This window comes from Manduca sexta, chromosome 13, assembly GCF_014839805.1.
Source record: "Manduca sexta isolate Smith_Timp_Sample1 chromosome 13, JHU_Msex_v1.0, whole genome shotgun sequence".
Taxonomy (NCBI): domain Eukaryota; kingdom Metazoa; phylum Arthropoda; class Insecta; order Lepidoptera; family Sphingidae; genus Manduca; species Manduca sexta.
Genome location: NC_051127.1, coordinates 11,498,902 through 11,515,788, shown reverse-complemented (window position 1 = coordinate 11,515,788; position 16,887 = coordinate 11,498,902). Strand labels below are relative to the sequence as shown.

At 35.2% G+C, this 16,887-nt stretch overlaps 1 protein-coding gene across 1 annotated transcript in view; it reads left to right on the top strand.

Annotated features, from left to right (window-relative positions):
• The first annotated feature begins 12,462 nt into the window (after window positions 1-12,462).
• The window catches only part of LOC115443400, a 31,400-nt gene continuing 26,975 nt past the window's right edge, over window positions 12,463-16,887 (top strand). Inside the window, exon 1 of the mRNA XM_030168782.2 lies at window positions 12,463-14,242. Within this exon, the coding sequence (XP_030024642.1) occupies window positions 14,219-14,242 (24 nt within the window). The 5' untranslated portion in view covers window positions 12,463-14,218. The remainder of the gene's footprint in view (window positions 14,243-16,887) is intronic.

Genomic DNA, 16,887 nt, shown 5'->3' with positions numbered 1-16,887 from the left:
TTTATATATTTTAATTTTGACATAGTTTGAGCACCATTTTGCCATTCCGTACAGTAAAATTAGTAGAAACTCGTTGCTCGTTTATATATCTTATGGTAAAATTCTTTACTTGTAAGTTAAATAATATGTATTTTAGTGAGATATATTAACATTTAAATCTTTTTAAATACGCAAATTTACTTTTAGCATTTTATCGCACAAGTGAATCTAAAACATAATAAAATAGTAAATAAATTCATTTTAACTCACAACTAGGTATTTTTGTAGTCGTACGATTGTGAGTAACTTATTTATAAACTTTGAGGTTTTTCCCGTCATCATAACACAGTACTCGAGCGCCATCTACGGTCGCTAACCGGGTTTCGCGATTTATTCATTCCAAAGTATGAGAGATGGCGAAGTTATCACGATGACTTTAACTAATTAGATGCAAAATATGACGATATCGCGCGGCTTTTCTCGTAATGTTTGTGTTTCAATTTAATTAAATATGAAGTAGTATTGCGTTTGTGAGTAAAATTGTTGGTTAGTAAGTATGGCTTTCGGTTTCGCGATTTAGCGTCGTGCAGTATTTGGTTACTTTGCAGGCCGGCAAAGTGCTTGCGTTAGAGTTTTTCGATTGTAATTTAATTGCCATCGTTAGTGGTGTTTAGTAGAATTTATTGATAAGATTATATTTTTATATTTTGCGACATCTTTGTTGTTCGAATTCTAGATATCTCAAACATTTGACTAATGGCACATAACTTCAAGGGCCCGTTATGGTTTCAGCATGAATCCCACTTTTGGGCTTAGGCTTTTGGTGGATGAAATACAGTTCTATTTATTGTCTGATAATGTTTGTAATATTGTTGACCAATGATGTATGGTTAAAATCATGCCACTTAAATCTATATCACTTTATCGTGTTCTTCACTTGGGAACTAGGCACAGATGCAACGAGTGTAACTTTTGGACATTGGTATTTCTGTCTCATGCTATAACAAGTATGGGGGAACTACTTTGAAGAAACTCTATAATCACATGCACTCGTGATTTTTAAGTCGAAGATAAAATTTCCCCACCTTGGAACAGAACCAAGGACTTCTCAGCACTACGCTGCTACTGCATTGGTTGTCAAGATGTTTTGTTAATTCGCGTGTCCGCTTTTATTTGAAGTGAAAGCTTTCCCAAATGATTGTTATTTTTATTTTAAATGAGGTCTGAAATGGGACATCATAATGTAAAAGTGAAGAAACTAGGTCAACTTGTATGACATAGGACAGGCTTTTGTGTAAAAACTTGTTTTAATTTTAATTTACGATGTTAAAAACTGAAATAATTGGATCAATAGAGACTACTTTACCTCGTTAGCCTTAGTTTTGTTCAAATGCCTTATAGTTTATTTTTAATATTTGCTTTATATTTTGTTTCCGAAACCATAAGGTTTGTCATTATGTACTTATTATGTGGAGTCACGAGACGCTAGTTTAAACATCAGGTAACCCTAGTTTTTAAAATTGCAATCGAATACGCGTTCGTCCATTTCTCAGCCAGTATACCTATTCCTACATGATGGAATATGTGCCTATTTTATATTACATTCTTTTATATATATTTTTCCTCGTATCTTTATTTGTTGCAAAACAATCTGAAGCGCATTGCAGTTAATTTTAGACATGTGCGTAACAATAATAAAAATTATATCATACAAAATATAATGCTATAAAAGAACCTACCGACAAACATAAAAGTGGCATTAAAAAATCCTCCTAATTAGGACATATTTAGAACCCATCACTCCAATCCTATTTCTGTATTTATGTAGATGCAAACACAAATATTTCATTATCATTTAGAGCTATAGTAATATTGCTGGCTAATAATTAAAAAGTCCTGGGCTGTTGGATTTAGCCGCTGCCGTCTGCTGGTTTTACAATTAAGCGCTGCGTAATGAGATTGAACTCTAAATAGAATTGTATAGGGGTGTGTTATTTTTTTTGGGAATGGGTAAATTTTGATAGATTATCTCATATATTTTATACTATTTTATTGTATATTTTATAGACAGAACTTCACATGCACTGGAAAAAATGAGCATGTTATCTTATTTCTGAGAGCCGTGTTCCTAAATGACTTGATAATCTTGTATGCAAGATGAACTTGCTAATTTAATAAAATATATCTTAAGCAAATTAATTTTATTTTTTTTTAATTGTGGTTAAAAAGAAATCTGGATAAATTTAATTCGAAATACAATGTAGTTATATACCCAATATAAAGCAATGAGAATTATGAAATATAGACCCGAAAGGGTCCAGTAACAATATGGATTTATTAACATTTCGTCAGATCAATTAACGACGCAAATACATTATGATGTAGTACTAGATTCGCAAAATTTTTATACAGCATATTATCGGGACCAGCAAGTGAGAACCACAACTGTCTATAAACAGTAAAACAGCTAGAACTTTGCATTGTAATACATGGCACAGCACTGCACTCGTCACCCTAAGATATAAATGTGAAGTTCCACTATGCCCGGTATTTTTTTATTTATTCTGGCACGGCATAGTAACTGAATTGTACCTGATGGTAAATGCGATGCCGTCCATTACACCAGCTATAATGTTCTTTAAGCCGAAAAGGGTAGCACTGTGTTCGAAATGGACGAGTGTATGCAAAATAACGGTTTGTAGGAATAGACAAAGCCAAACGGGCTTGTAATGTACGATACAGCAACCACATAGTTATTACATGGTTAGAAAGGGGCTATAAATAAATAAAAAATTAAACACATAGATCTACCGCCATACTAATATTTTTGTATACGTTTGTAGTGACTCAATGTATTGTGTTGTTTGGTGACTGACGTTCATTGTCAGAGAAAGAAAGACAAAGCGTTTTATATATATGAAAGACGACTAGAGTGTGATTACTAAAGCCCCTAGTAATTAGGTGATACAATTAACCTTATTGGATATCCATTTTCTAATAGTAAATTGAGTGTAGTCCACCATTAAAAACGAGCAAAAGCCGAATCGCAACTGTAGGGACGTCATCCGTCCTACTTTCCCCGGATTTATCCCGGCTCGCAAGGCGTTCGTGGAGAAAATTTTAAAACGTCTGCGCAAAACCCCAACATTTTAAATTACCAAAAAAAAACACTATTTATTTTCCACTATTTATTTATTTTTATACGTCTAGCTCCGTTTTACTAATGGTGGGTTACTTATCAACTTATACAAACAAATTATATATACAATGACAAGTCGATGAGTTTAGTGACTACGTCTTTTATTTATTTTATTTTATTTTATTTTGTTTTTTTTTTTTGAGCTGCAACCCTTAAAATGTTACCTTTTAAAACCATTTAATCAATCAAAATTAATAAATTATCAAGTCATTTAAATGCACTTTTATACATAACTACAAAATAAAATACTATACCAGTATTAAAATTTTGCCTAACTTAACTCCGTGTGGTGATTCAACAAATAAACAGAAAAGTGATTGAATTATCATTTTATTACTTCTTCTTTGTGTCATTTGTTTTTCTTAAATAATAAAACCTTTGACAGTTTTGTATATAAAAGTCCATTAAAACTCTGTTAGTTTCGAGTTTTATATTGAGAATTTTTAACAATTAAGATTGATATGTCGAGACGAAACGTGAAGTCCTCAAAATACTCGTAACAAAACAAAGTAAGTAATTTGTGGCGCGATAACAACCAATGGCTGTGTGTAGACTAATCAACGTTAATATACACTGATGACTGACGCCTTCGGTTACCAGATACAATACCGTATGATACTCCGATTTTTATTAATAATACGTCCTTGCCATAATTAGCTTTATAATATACTTTTTGCTTATTACTGTCTGAAGTGTTCAATTAGGTTCTCAAGATTATTTGAATTTTTAACGGTTTTTTGTGTAACCTGGCAACTTTAACACGATGTGAATGACTATGCACTTGACAAGTCGACGGTTAAGTGTAAGCACTTACATTATGAAGATTTTAAAATTGGATAATATATGACTGCATATAAATAATGCCTATAAGTATTTGAAGCTCTACTTAGACTCAGAAATTTTTGTTGCAAAACGAGCCAGATTGTGTTTATATAATCCCTCTACTAAATGACTGCCAATGAGAAATGTGTAACTTACCAATCGTTATTATTGTGCTGGTGAAATAGAACGGCAACAAGATTGAGTATAATAATGATAAAATACTAAAAAGTCACATTCCATGTCACCATACCGAAATATACGAACATCAAAATTATTTAAATCGTACATTATGTTTTAAACATTACAGATATTATCACGCTGGCATTTGCTATGGATCAGCACGCAGTTACTGCTTAATATTACTGTTAACTATTTAGACTACTCTAACTTGTAATTTAAATATAACTACTTATGTAATGGTATAAATCAGTCACCTGTAGATATAGTATGTTTTACGTATGATTGTGTAAGTCCTGGTTTGTATTGTTATAAAACTCTTTACAGGATTTTTTCATTACCGCATATTTGAAATGGTAGAGTTACACTTTAAACATATTTGTCTACAGCAAAACAGGCCCGATCGTTCGATGTAGTACTACCCTGTAGAAATTACTTACTATTATTTTAATAAGAAAGATTTTTTTACATTCCTCCACGTCTTCTTTATATTCTTCTCCTTTAGAGTCAGTAATGCATCTAGATGGTCATTTCGACATTGTGTTACCAATGAAACCACACACTTATCTTCTAGAGAACACTTTGCAAGAAGTAACATAAACTCTAGATGTGAAATAAAAAAAGTATAAGTTACGAACGAAATAAATATCAATAAAAAGTAATTTTATATCTCGCGCCCTAATGTTAGTCTCTAAGATAATTTCTCCTCAATATAAAACATTCAGTCAAAAATACAATCTTGCACTCTTTATGCTAGAATTAAACTACAAAATAATAAAAAAAATATACTAACATCCACAGTGAAAATATTCGTTTAATATACATGATTTTTGGCACAATGTAAATTTATCTGCTGTGTCCTGATTCAACTTAAAAAGGGTAAAGTTCTTCGTTTTTCGGGGAAAAATCTGTTAACCAACAAATCCATTTTAAAAATGGTTCACCAATAGAAAATTGACTTGCCCGAAGCCCTGAGTAACAATTAACACTATACTTATCTTTTCTTTGGAAAATATCTTCCGGAACAGAGCAAAAGCCATTCTCCTTCAACGGGAGTATAAAAAATACCGAGCATTTAAATGAATACGGCACATTAAATTCTATGAAGATTGGTGCACCGTAGTGGACGTCGGAACGCCGAACAAAGGCCAGCGCCGTGTTCCAGAGCTGACGACTGTACTTTGAACGTAGACTAGTGAAACAAACACTGTTCGGAGGTAACTTGAGTATTCGTTGGTATGGCTAAATGAATTTGGTGTTTCGTTGATTGAAGATTGAGTCTTTGTTGTGACAATTTTTTTTTATTGTTTTGAATGACGAGACGAGCTTGCCGTTCGCCTGATGGTAAGCGATACGTCCGCCCATAAATAGTAGAAACACCATTCAACACCTTGAATTACGAGGTATAGTTCGGTACTCCACTACGCTCGACATCCTGAGAGATGAGATGTTAAGTCTCATTATGTCCAGTAGTTACACTAGCTAGAATGTCCTTCAAACCGGAACACAACAGTGACTACACACTGCTGCTTCGCGGCCGAAATAGACATTGCGTTGGTATCTACCCAGAAGGACTCTCACATATGAAAGACCTACCAGTAATTATCTTTAATGACGTACAGTGCTATGTCCATTATTATCGAAGAGGTAGGCAGAAGTATAAGGAGACCACCTACATTCCGCAAACCTTATGTCAGGATTTGTAAGAAGGCCAAAATACAGGCATGTTTTTTTCAATCGTTGAACATATTATACACATTATCAATGCACGATCTGGAAATCGAACCTAAAAGCCCACGGCTAAGAGATCCAGTACGCTGCTACTAGAATAAAGAGCCATTTTAATTTTCTATAGCCATGTATATTATTACTGATCGCGTTTCTGCTTACGTGAACGGTTATCCCTCAAATGAAAGTCTTAGTATGAACTTTTAGGGGACAAAAGGTATTTGGTCTCTGTGCAAAATTCCATCGATTATTGCGTTAACTTCTCACTTACCAACGTACAAACTTTTATGTGTAATATTGTAAGATTGCATTTCCGATTTAACATATAAGTAGTCATCAAGTCGTACAAGCAACATCGAAAAACTGTCAGATACGCGTAAATTACGCGCGTGTGAGACGCTTATACATGCTTGCTGATGAAATCCTTGCGTCTGCCTGGATAGCGACCGTCGTAATCGCGTATTACCCGTGACTCATCATAATATCCCTACTTCTTGACAACTCATTAAATATGCACTAGTTTTAAAGGCCGGCAAAGTAACTGCAATTACAACAGTCACCTGCGTTTCATTGATACTCGTTCAGCGTCCAGTCAGGACGAAAAATTCATATCGCTCAATTTAAAAATGCATAACGCTGCATATGTATGTTCAATCCATCAGTTTATTAAAATTTACACATAAATTACTGAACTGACCCAGTGGGGTAAGCTTAAACCACCCATTGATGAAAGGCGGCTTAAAATCAGCTATAAACATGAACACGTACCTATATGACCTGATCGCGATATGAATTTTGCAATTTCTGATGATCTAATATCTGCTGAGCTAATTCAGAGGAGTTAATTTGAAATTTGACTACACCACCGTAGAGTTGGCGATCGGTGAATTTATTTCTTGGTTGATCCTTTTATGGATACGTGGACAATATAAATTGTTTTATTATTCCTTTAGGCAGATGAAAAGTTTTAAAGAATAATAATTGAAATTCATATTACGCAAATGCACGTTAGCGAAAACATTTTTTTTTTTTTTAATCTTTATTTAAGGAGCTTGGTCGTTATTTCACGACTATGTCGCATTATTAGTTAAGTAAATATAAAACACAGAAATTATATTTTTTTGAAAACAATTGCTAAACATTTGCTTACCAAAAACTTTACGTATTTTCCCATTCCTTAATCATGAAGAGGAAAAATGTACTAAAATGCTGTCTATTTATATAAAAAGAGGAAATAGGTTAACAAACTCAATGAGAACTAAAATTAAATAACAATTTCAAACATACTAAAAATGGCAAAAGTCATGCGAACTCTTTGTTTGCAGATAAATTGTTGCCAAGGGCGCGCAGCAGTGGCGCCCTCTGCTCAAGCTCTACTCTTTACTGAGATTCGAGGAAATTTTTAATTAGTTTCCTTTTGTACTACTATGTTTAAATAATGCAGCATTGTTAAATAATAAAGAAAACTTGTTCATTGATTGTAATATATTATTAGCTTAAAATATTCGTAGTATGTTTTCTATAAAATGTTATATTTTGTGTTTATAGACTATGATAGAAATATAAGACAATGAAATGGCTGTTTGTATTACAAAGATTAACTTGCGCGATGTTTTATTTCTATCGCTCTTCTTTGTTCTTGTATTATGTCTTAAATATAATAATAATTTTATTATTAATTTATTAAAAAATAGCTGCCACTCTTTAGATGATAAAAGTCACACGAAACACTGACCGGACATATTTATTTATATTTTTTTTTTAAAACCGCGGCTCCCCCTTTCAAGACATAAATTGAAATACAGTATTCGGTTGTTTATATAGCTTTACGTTTATTATATAAAAGGTATATTAAGCATAACACAACTATTATATTTTGTCTTTTTCGTGATTACGTAATTTGTGTTATTCGTTATAATGCAATGTTTGAATATTGTGTAAGGCAAAGTAGCTTAGTAATAATATATAATTTTTCATCACTCAAGCAAATAAGGTTTAAAGATATAATAATTGTTATTTTAAGCGATATTTTCTTTTTTCTAAAAGGTTAAATATTAAAATAGAAAAGTATTGTCTTCGGCTTCTTCATAATAAACAATTAAACTAATTCGTTGCAATATGAACATAGATATTTGAAAATACAGTAACCAATAATATATGTATGTGAAATGATTATGCGATGGTAAATGTCCATCATCAATGAACACCAGAAATACCACTATTATTATGCATTCCTGATATTTAAGTAAACTCATTGAGATTGTACTAGTTTCTTCGATAATTTTATGTAATGTAAATTAAGTTATTATATATTAAGTTGTATTTTATTTTTGGTGGGACAGCAGTAGAACCTCGCCCAAACTGGCCCAATCGTATTACATACGAACTGGTTGCATTGTTACCACGCGAATTCGTCACGAACTTATCGTTTATGTACGTAATTAAACTGATATTAAACAATATGGCGGAGTGTTATAGGGACAATTCCTTTTTCCGTTATTTATTTATTTTTTCTCGTTACATACAATGTTGAAAACCGTGAATTAAAATAAAAATATAAGTTTAGTAGAACATATTGTGGTGTGTTATGCCGTCTTTAAATTATCTTGTAAAGTGATATCAAAAGCAGTGTCAGCTTCTGATGAAATTGCACTCGGCGCAAATGCGTCAATAAAGTCTGTAGGTATGTATAATGCGCGCGCGCAACTAACATAATAATGTTCAACTACACCGCGTTCCAGTTTTGGCATTGTTTTGATTAACAGCATAGGAAATATGAAACATAATGATTATTAATCAAATGTTGCTTATTATAAATTCTTATAAACGTAAGTTTAAGGTGAATAAAAAATATCGTACTTTCATCTATTTACATTTACATATGTAATAAATTTGCACTTCTTTTGGAAGCGTAGTCATACTCATAGATAAAAGTTAGAGTGTTACTAATATTTCCGAGGATTTAAATTTTTAGTTCCATTTAAGACTTTATTAATCTTACTGGCACACACTCACTGCTTTTATCCCCGAAAGGGTAGACAGAGGCGTAACTGGTGCCACCACTTTTCGCAGTACGTATTCCGATCTATGATGTGATAGAGGGTGAGTCTATCGCCATAACAGACACGAATTCCAGACTCCATGCTGATACTGAGTTAACCCAATATAATATAACTTGACCCGACCTTGGGATCGAACACGAGCCCTCAGCACTGCAGTCGTACTGTAATACAATTACGCCATCGAAGCAGCCTCTAATCTTTTATAATAAAAATAAAAAATAGTATAAACTGTTTACGAATTTTCATATCAAAGCACCTATTTTAAACCTCAGAGAAAAAATAATGTGCTCTATCAAGCATTCCATATCTCCAGTATTATATAGGTTTGGCGCTCTACTTTATCCTCTATTTTAAGTTCTTCCTGGATTGATTAAATCGGCCAAATTCGTGTCGTATCATTGACCACTTGGCAAGCTTCTTCTTCTTCTTTATTGCTCATTTCTTCATCCAAAAAATAATAAACATATTCAATGGACATTTTATCCTGTTACTCATTACGGTTGAGAAGATAAAATATAATAGACCCTTTAAACGTTGGACAGACTAATCGCACAAGCTTAGTAACAGAGTTCCGTTGGTATCTTTTGGGTACAAGACGATAAAATGTGTACAATAATACTAGCCCTGTATTATATATGACCCACTGCTGGACACGAAGCTTCTCTTCTACCTAGAGGTTTTAGTCTTCCACGCTGGCCTAGTGCAGGTTGGCTTATAATCGAAATATGAATCCCATGTCCAATCTTAAGCTTCGACTATTCTATGTTTCATCAAAATCAGTTCATCTGTTTACATATTTTTCCTTAATAGCTCAATAATTTATCTTTAAGATCTATAAAGTTGTGTAATACATAGAGATAACCAATTCATATTATTTGTAGTATGAATTGCGGAATTCTACGTCATGATATTATATTGATTAAGTTATTTTTTGAGAAATAAAGACTCTACATAATTTTGAAAGTGCTAAGAATTAAATAAATTTTATGATTTTTGCTCAAGATTCTTTTTGGAAAAAATTCATTAAAGTCCATTCTATGTTTCTGTTTCTTAATTACACTCAGACTCTCACGCTTTTCATTAAACCGATATAATAGATTGAAAAATAAATCCAAAATAAAAGCATGCGCCTCTATCCGCGAAAGGATAGGTAGAGATACAACATTTGACAAGCGATATAGGTACGATACGCGGACGTCTATCATCATATCGGAATCAATTTCATGGGAAAATCAGATATATTATCGTGAATCAAAATCACGCATAATGATATAAAATAATAATTTAAAAAATCGAGATAAAATCCGTTAAATAGTTTTTATTTCAATGTTATTATAAAATCACGCATTTTTGTCGCCCAAAACAGGATCCAACACAGAACCGAACGATTTAACCGCAATGGATAATTATTTAACAAAGGATAAAATAATAGTCAATTCTAGTTTCAAAAATTTTTTTTTTTTGCTTTGGTCTTGTCTGAATTTGTTGTCTATACTGTTTACATAGTCTTTACTATTTTTTATTTTAAAGCGCGTAGAGTTATCTCGTTGCCAAGAATCGGCAACAAGTTACCAGTCTCGTGGCACCTAGGAACTGTTTTTTTTTTTTTTTTTACGCGGTGTAAAAAAGCGTTTCCGCTATCAACCCCTCGGAGGGTCAGTGGAATGGTTATGTAGTAGACGTGATTAAGGGAATTATTAAAACTATTGCTGTATACATCACTGCAACTCTCATCTAGAGGTATTTTGGAAGGGAAAATAAAATAATGCGTTTAAATCAGGAATGAGAATGTTCATAGAAGAGCCTAAGTCATCGACATAGCACAATAGATAAGCAAGCTAAAGTAGCAGCGGGTAGGGTATAGCTCATAAAATTTACAACAGACGGGGCAGAAAATTATCAAGTGAAGACCACATACCTGTATGCCCAGAGTTAGACGGCCTCTTAGGAGATAGTCAGATGACCTCGTAAAGGTCGGAGAAACCTGCTGGATGCAGAGCGCTGCTAAGTGGATTTCTGGAAATCTTTAGCAGAGTTCCATGTTCAGTAGATTTGTAAAGACTGAATTAGATATAACTGCATCCTCCTGCCAGTACCTGTTGATATAATTTTACTACAGCGCATTTTTTTAAATTGGGTTATTAAATTAGCTAATAACGATGATTATCGAATGTGCTGCGTACCTAACAATGTGGAGGATTAATAATGTTGATGATAATGCATTTTGACTTACCAGCTTCTGTCTCGCGGTTTCGCTCGTGTGAGTTTCGACTAACCTCTTAGATTACTTTTAACAGATTCAATTCAAGGATAAGTAACCTGGAATAATAAATTTAACAACGAATGGGTAGTCAGAGGTGAAAATAGAACATCCTCTTTTCGCCACATGTTCCGATCCTTGAATGGCGAGGTTATCACCGTATCGGGCTCAAATTTCAAACCAATTTAATTTTGCCCGACACAGGATTCGAATCCTAGAGATTAAATAATTTAATTACAATAAAATACATAGAAGACCAAAGTGCCTGGACAATTTACAGCTTACATTCAACTTAGGAAATAAAAATCATATTTATGGAGATTATAGACGTATTATATTATTTAGTATAGTGGTATGGCCGTAATTTCGCGTGAGACGTTGTACACGAGCCGAGGCATGCGTTTCGCACACCTTGCGATTATAAATACGCAACTTGTCCGTCTTCCATTGTACGGTTCAGTCGAATTAAACTTTTTGCAATGCCGTAATCATTTATGACTTTCTATAAACATTTTTACTGTGGAAGTCTGGAGTTACATGCGTTTTGGAGTTATGCGTAGGGTTATTGCAAGACCTTTTAGGAGTTTCATTGATGGTAGAGGTTTGGCAGAATATCGATATCGTATATATAAGCGGCGATAGCCTAGTTGGGTGTGGAACGGACTGCCGAGACGAATGTCCGTAGGTTCAAATCCCAAGGGCACACACCTCTGACTTTTCTAAAAAATCATGTGTGTATTCTTTGTGAATTTATCGTTCGCTTTAACGGTGAAGGAAAACATCGTGAGGAAACCTGCACATCTGAGAAGTTCTCTATAGGAATTTCGAAGGTGTGTGAAGTCTACCAATCCGCACTAGGCCAGCGTGGTGGACTAAGGCCTAATCCCTCTCAGTAGTAGAGGAGGCCCGTGCTCAGCAGTGGGCAAGTATATAATACAGGGCTAATATTATTATATACAATTGAACACGAAGATGGTAGTTGTGGAAACCAACTGCTTTGAATATCGAATTCGTCAGAAAAAGGCCTAGGAATCGGTAAGGAGAGAAGATTTATGAAACCTCCAGTAAAATTACAGACCACACGAACTGCGACAAGAAAGTTGCCTCTTTATGTCGGCCTTCCGTGGACATTGGTACAAACTCGAACGTGCTGGTCATGCTGCATACAAAACCATCTGCAACGTGACTTCACCGTTTGTAAATTTTGATTGCATTATTTTTCAAAAATTTTAATTAATATTGGTTGATTTATCCTGATACAGTAGAACTTAAAATCGTTCTGTATTAAAGTATGTAGTTGATTCTGTGACCCAAGCATTGATGCCGACAGAGTGGTAAAAGATACCTAGCACACATCATCTGCTACATTGTTGCCAGAACAAGGCAATGTAGACTTCGTCCTTATTGAGGTCTTTCGGTGATCATTACATACCTAGGTATCCTTGGTTTATAATAGGTAAGACGAGCCTCTAACTGTAGATAATATTATTAGAGGTATGGGTATAAGAATTGTTAAATGTTTACATGTTAATGAATGACAAAGAGACGATGATGATGTGAATTTAAAGATGAATTAATTGGGGCGATATTCCCGACTAGTCTAGATCCAAATAAAAACGTTTGGTCATGGCGCCAACCAATGTGCGAGTCTGATAGCAGAGCGAGCGCTATATTGCTGCTGATTGTTGACGTTAGCGTGAAATACCAAAATCACAAAACCAAATGATAATAGGATTGACTGTTCAAAATTACCGCCAAATGAATTTTCCCAGTGGTCAGCTTTGTCTGTAGCAACAGTATCGATCGGAACACGCCCCATTGCTGCGGTGCTATGGCGGCCGCGCGGTCCCAGTAATACTGCACGAGTAATGTAACGTGACGGTTCAAACCGTTTTTGTTATGAGTTGATTTACAAAACGTATCTAAACACGGTAAGGGCGCAGTAAGCCGAGGACCAAGTGGCGCACTCTCGTGAGAGATGTATGAACAGATAAATCTGAGAACTACGATACAATATGGTTGTTTCAATACAGCATCATACATCGATGCCTCGCTAGAAATTAAACACGAAGTTTGTTCCGTGGCGCGGCAATGTACAGCAAATACGAGTCGAGTCCGATAGTTTCGCGTTTTGTTGCGGTCGGTAGTGCGGGGAGCAGGGTCGCAGAGCTAGTGCGGCCTCGCGGCCCTCTCTTCGCCGCAACGCAAATCGTTGAAATCAAAACTTTCACGCTACGAGAGCGCTACGAAGTTTTACTGCTACGAACTTCCTGCTACGCCGATCGTAGCGCGCCGCACTCAAAACTTTGTTCCGAAAGCTTTTTTATTTGTCACTTTCTGTTATCAGCAGCTTCAAAACTTGAGTTCTTTATGTACGGGAGTTAGGATTCACAATTCTATACTCGCGACCATACAGGCAAGTGTGTCAACTCAGTCTCGTACAAGTTAACTTCATATCTCTTGGTATTTATTTCATGTTTCTGTTTGGAAACTATTGTCTTAAAACCACGAATGACGAAAAAAATAGCAATTGCAATAATACAAAGTATATACTTGATTAAAAATCCAAATAAAGAGCAATCATGATGATAGGTGATTGGAGCTAATTGCGATTATGAAGGTAAGTTGAAGCTTAAAATAGTATCGGCGAGTTGATAAAGATGTGAAAAACATGGGTATTTCCACGGAGCAGCGGGTAGATAGGAGGCATTGTGCCTGGCGAGCGGCAAACTCGGTTCGGTTTTGTTGTTCGTGGAAGCGAGTCGCAGGTGGGCGCTGCGCTGCCGAACGCCGCCGAGCCGTGCCGAGCGGGGCCGAGCGTCGCGCTCCGAGGCCAAACGACGTATCCGCCAGCGGTCGGCCGCCGCTCGCCTCAGTCTGCGCTCGGCCTCCACTCTGACTGCTTGTGACAGTGACGCCGTGCTGTGACACATTTGACAGTTGTTATCGTGTTCGTGTGATGTTTTCGTATCGGAACTATGGTGTATCCCCATGAAAATGTGGAGTGATTTCCAGGTGAGTGATACTGTTACGAATATTTATAAGCTATGTAAAATACGTCCAGAGTTCCAGTTAAAAATTCGTAGAAATATTGTGTTTTTGCAGAAATGTTTAATTTTGTAATCTTCCAGTGTCTTTTTGGAATTGTTGTATTCCGAACCACTAAATCCAGTCAACAAACTATAAAGCAAAAAGTTTTTTGAACTTGTTGCAAAAAATATAAACATATTTCACAACTTAAAACATACTTTATTCTGTGAAGGTAGGATGAAATAAATATTTAGAACACAAAGCCAACAAACTATGCTATGATGTATATACTTTGATTTAAAGTGTCGGTGTTAAATTTTTAAAGTTTGAATATCAGCGCTTTTATGATTTTCTTCAAATTTATCTAAGCGACCTTCATTGTTAAAATGAGATGCCAATACACTTTATGTTTAGGTAACTTTGTATACTTACTGTACTTAGAAATTTGAAGTTGTAGAATTTGAGAACATAAAAATATTGCATACGTGACCATTTACATGCAAAACATATAAATTTCCATTAATATCCACATGCTTCTCATAAAAATATTTTCGAAACAGATGCGCGCCTTTTTTCGAATCTGACAGTTCGGCTTGTTTCCGGCGACCTGTCAAACACCATGTGATAGATAGAAGGGCGCATTCGACTGAGTTTTAAATCAAAGCGCGGTATTCGGAATCTCGATAACTGCGCGACGCTCGAGGCGAGCGAGAACTCGTCACAGAAATACGTAGTTATCTTTGTCCCGCTCTGGCGCGTAGCGCGGTCTCTGTCTGGCGACGGGTGTTTTTGTGTCGGAGCGGGTTTTTTGTCGCGGCGGCGAGGTTGGCGCGCGGGCCGCGGCGCCCGCTCGCTCGACTCCACTGACTCCACATTAATTATCGCAGAGTTGGCTCGCCATCGGCACTCGGCGCGAACGCACTTTACTTTCTATATTGTTGCGCTATTAACAATTTTAGAATTCAGCTTTGTTTTTATACCAAAACAAAGTTAACACACATGTATCTATGCACATTAATAAATGTACCTTTTTACAAATTGTCTTTTAAAATGAAGATTGTTAAAAAAATTGAGATATCACAAAAGTTTGTATCAAGAGTAAGGTAGAAGTAGGAGCGATACGTGGAGTTGTTTAATAAGTTTAAAGTTCGTCAACCGAGCGTTGATGTCACACGAGGTTAGGTTTTCCTGTTGGCGGTTGCGCGGCGCGAGGGGACGTTGCCATGGCGACGGCTAGGGCGCCCCGCCCAATACCAGCCCCGAACGCCTCCTTCAGCCAACTTATCGAGATTTAGTTTACTCCTCGGCTGGAATCGCTAATGTTAACTCCACCTTTGAGGCGCTGCTCCTTTTTTCGTAGTTCCATGTTTTAATAATGAAACGTAAATATTCTCGCTAGTGGATATTGAAGTTAATCTTGCTGTCATTTGACTACCACAATCTGCCGACGGAATAGCAAAATTATAATTAATATTTATGACTACCTCCAGAAATGAACATAACCCAATACGAAACATTTTTCAAATTAATGTTGACGTAAGCTCCATGTAATATTCCTTGATCTTATAATATGTATTTTTTAACAATATTTCCTTAGAAGGACCTCTAAAGCGAATATAAGACATTTAAGTGACATGTTGGGCACAACATATTTATGTATAACTACAATTAAGCGAATTTTTTTCAGTTTCTATAATTATAGAGGACGTTGATACAGACATTTGTATAAAACCTGCTTGAAATAGTAACCAATAGATTTAATAGGTAATTTATTACACCAATATTGAAAAGTATTACATTGAAAATTGTTTTCTATTCATGCAGGTCAGTGATTATAATTTGGTATGAGCACTGTTACCTAGTTTAGCATAAACATACTTATATAGTAAGAATCAAAACAGTTTTACACTAAATTAATACGTACTATCACACACTATTGAGCATGAATCTCCTTTAAGAGTTGGTTACTATGCTGGCCTAATACGGCTTGGCAAACTTCACGTATATTAAAAAAAAATGTAGAGATCTAAGCATGCAGGTTTCAGCGAAGTAGCCACAACATTTTATTAACAAGTATCGCATTCTTGTAGCCCTCATATCCAGATATCATATACTCAGAAAAAATAGAATGTATTTGCTATGTTTTCTTCTGCCTAGTCTTCGATAGAGCTGTTTTGCTCTTTGTGTCTTTGGTATATCTGGCTATAAAGCATTGATTTAGTAGCTATTCAGTTCAAAATTTTACGTTCCTGACTACCTTTGCTCTCCTTGAAAGCGGTAGTTTGTTTATATGCGTAGTATTATTAGTTTATGCAGAATTTGAGACCGCTTGCTTTTAGTAACAAAGCCTTAGTTTACGAGCAAGGTCATTTTATTTGTAATTATTTTTTGTCTTATAAATTGTAAGCTATTTCAACCAAAGAGGCTTCACAATCAAAATATGCGATAGTATCAAATAATTAAGAACTATTAAAGTTACATCTATAAATACTTTATCAATCGAGCATATCTCAAATATTTACTTTACTTCGCATTGTAAAATCTGACAAGTTTGAAGCACGTTTGCGTCTACGTTATCCACATAAAAGTAAAGTTATAGGCCTACAGGGTGTAGGGTGGCGGGCGGTCCC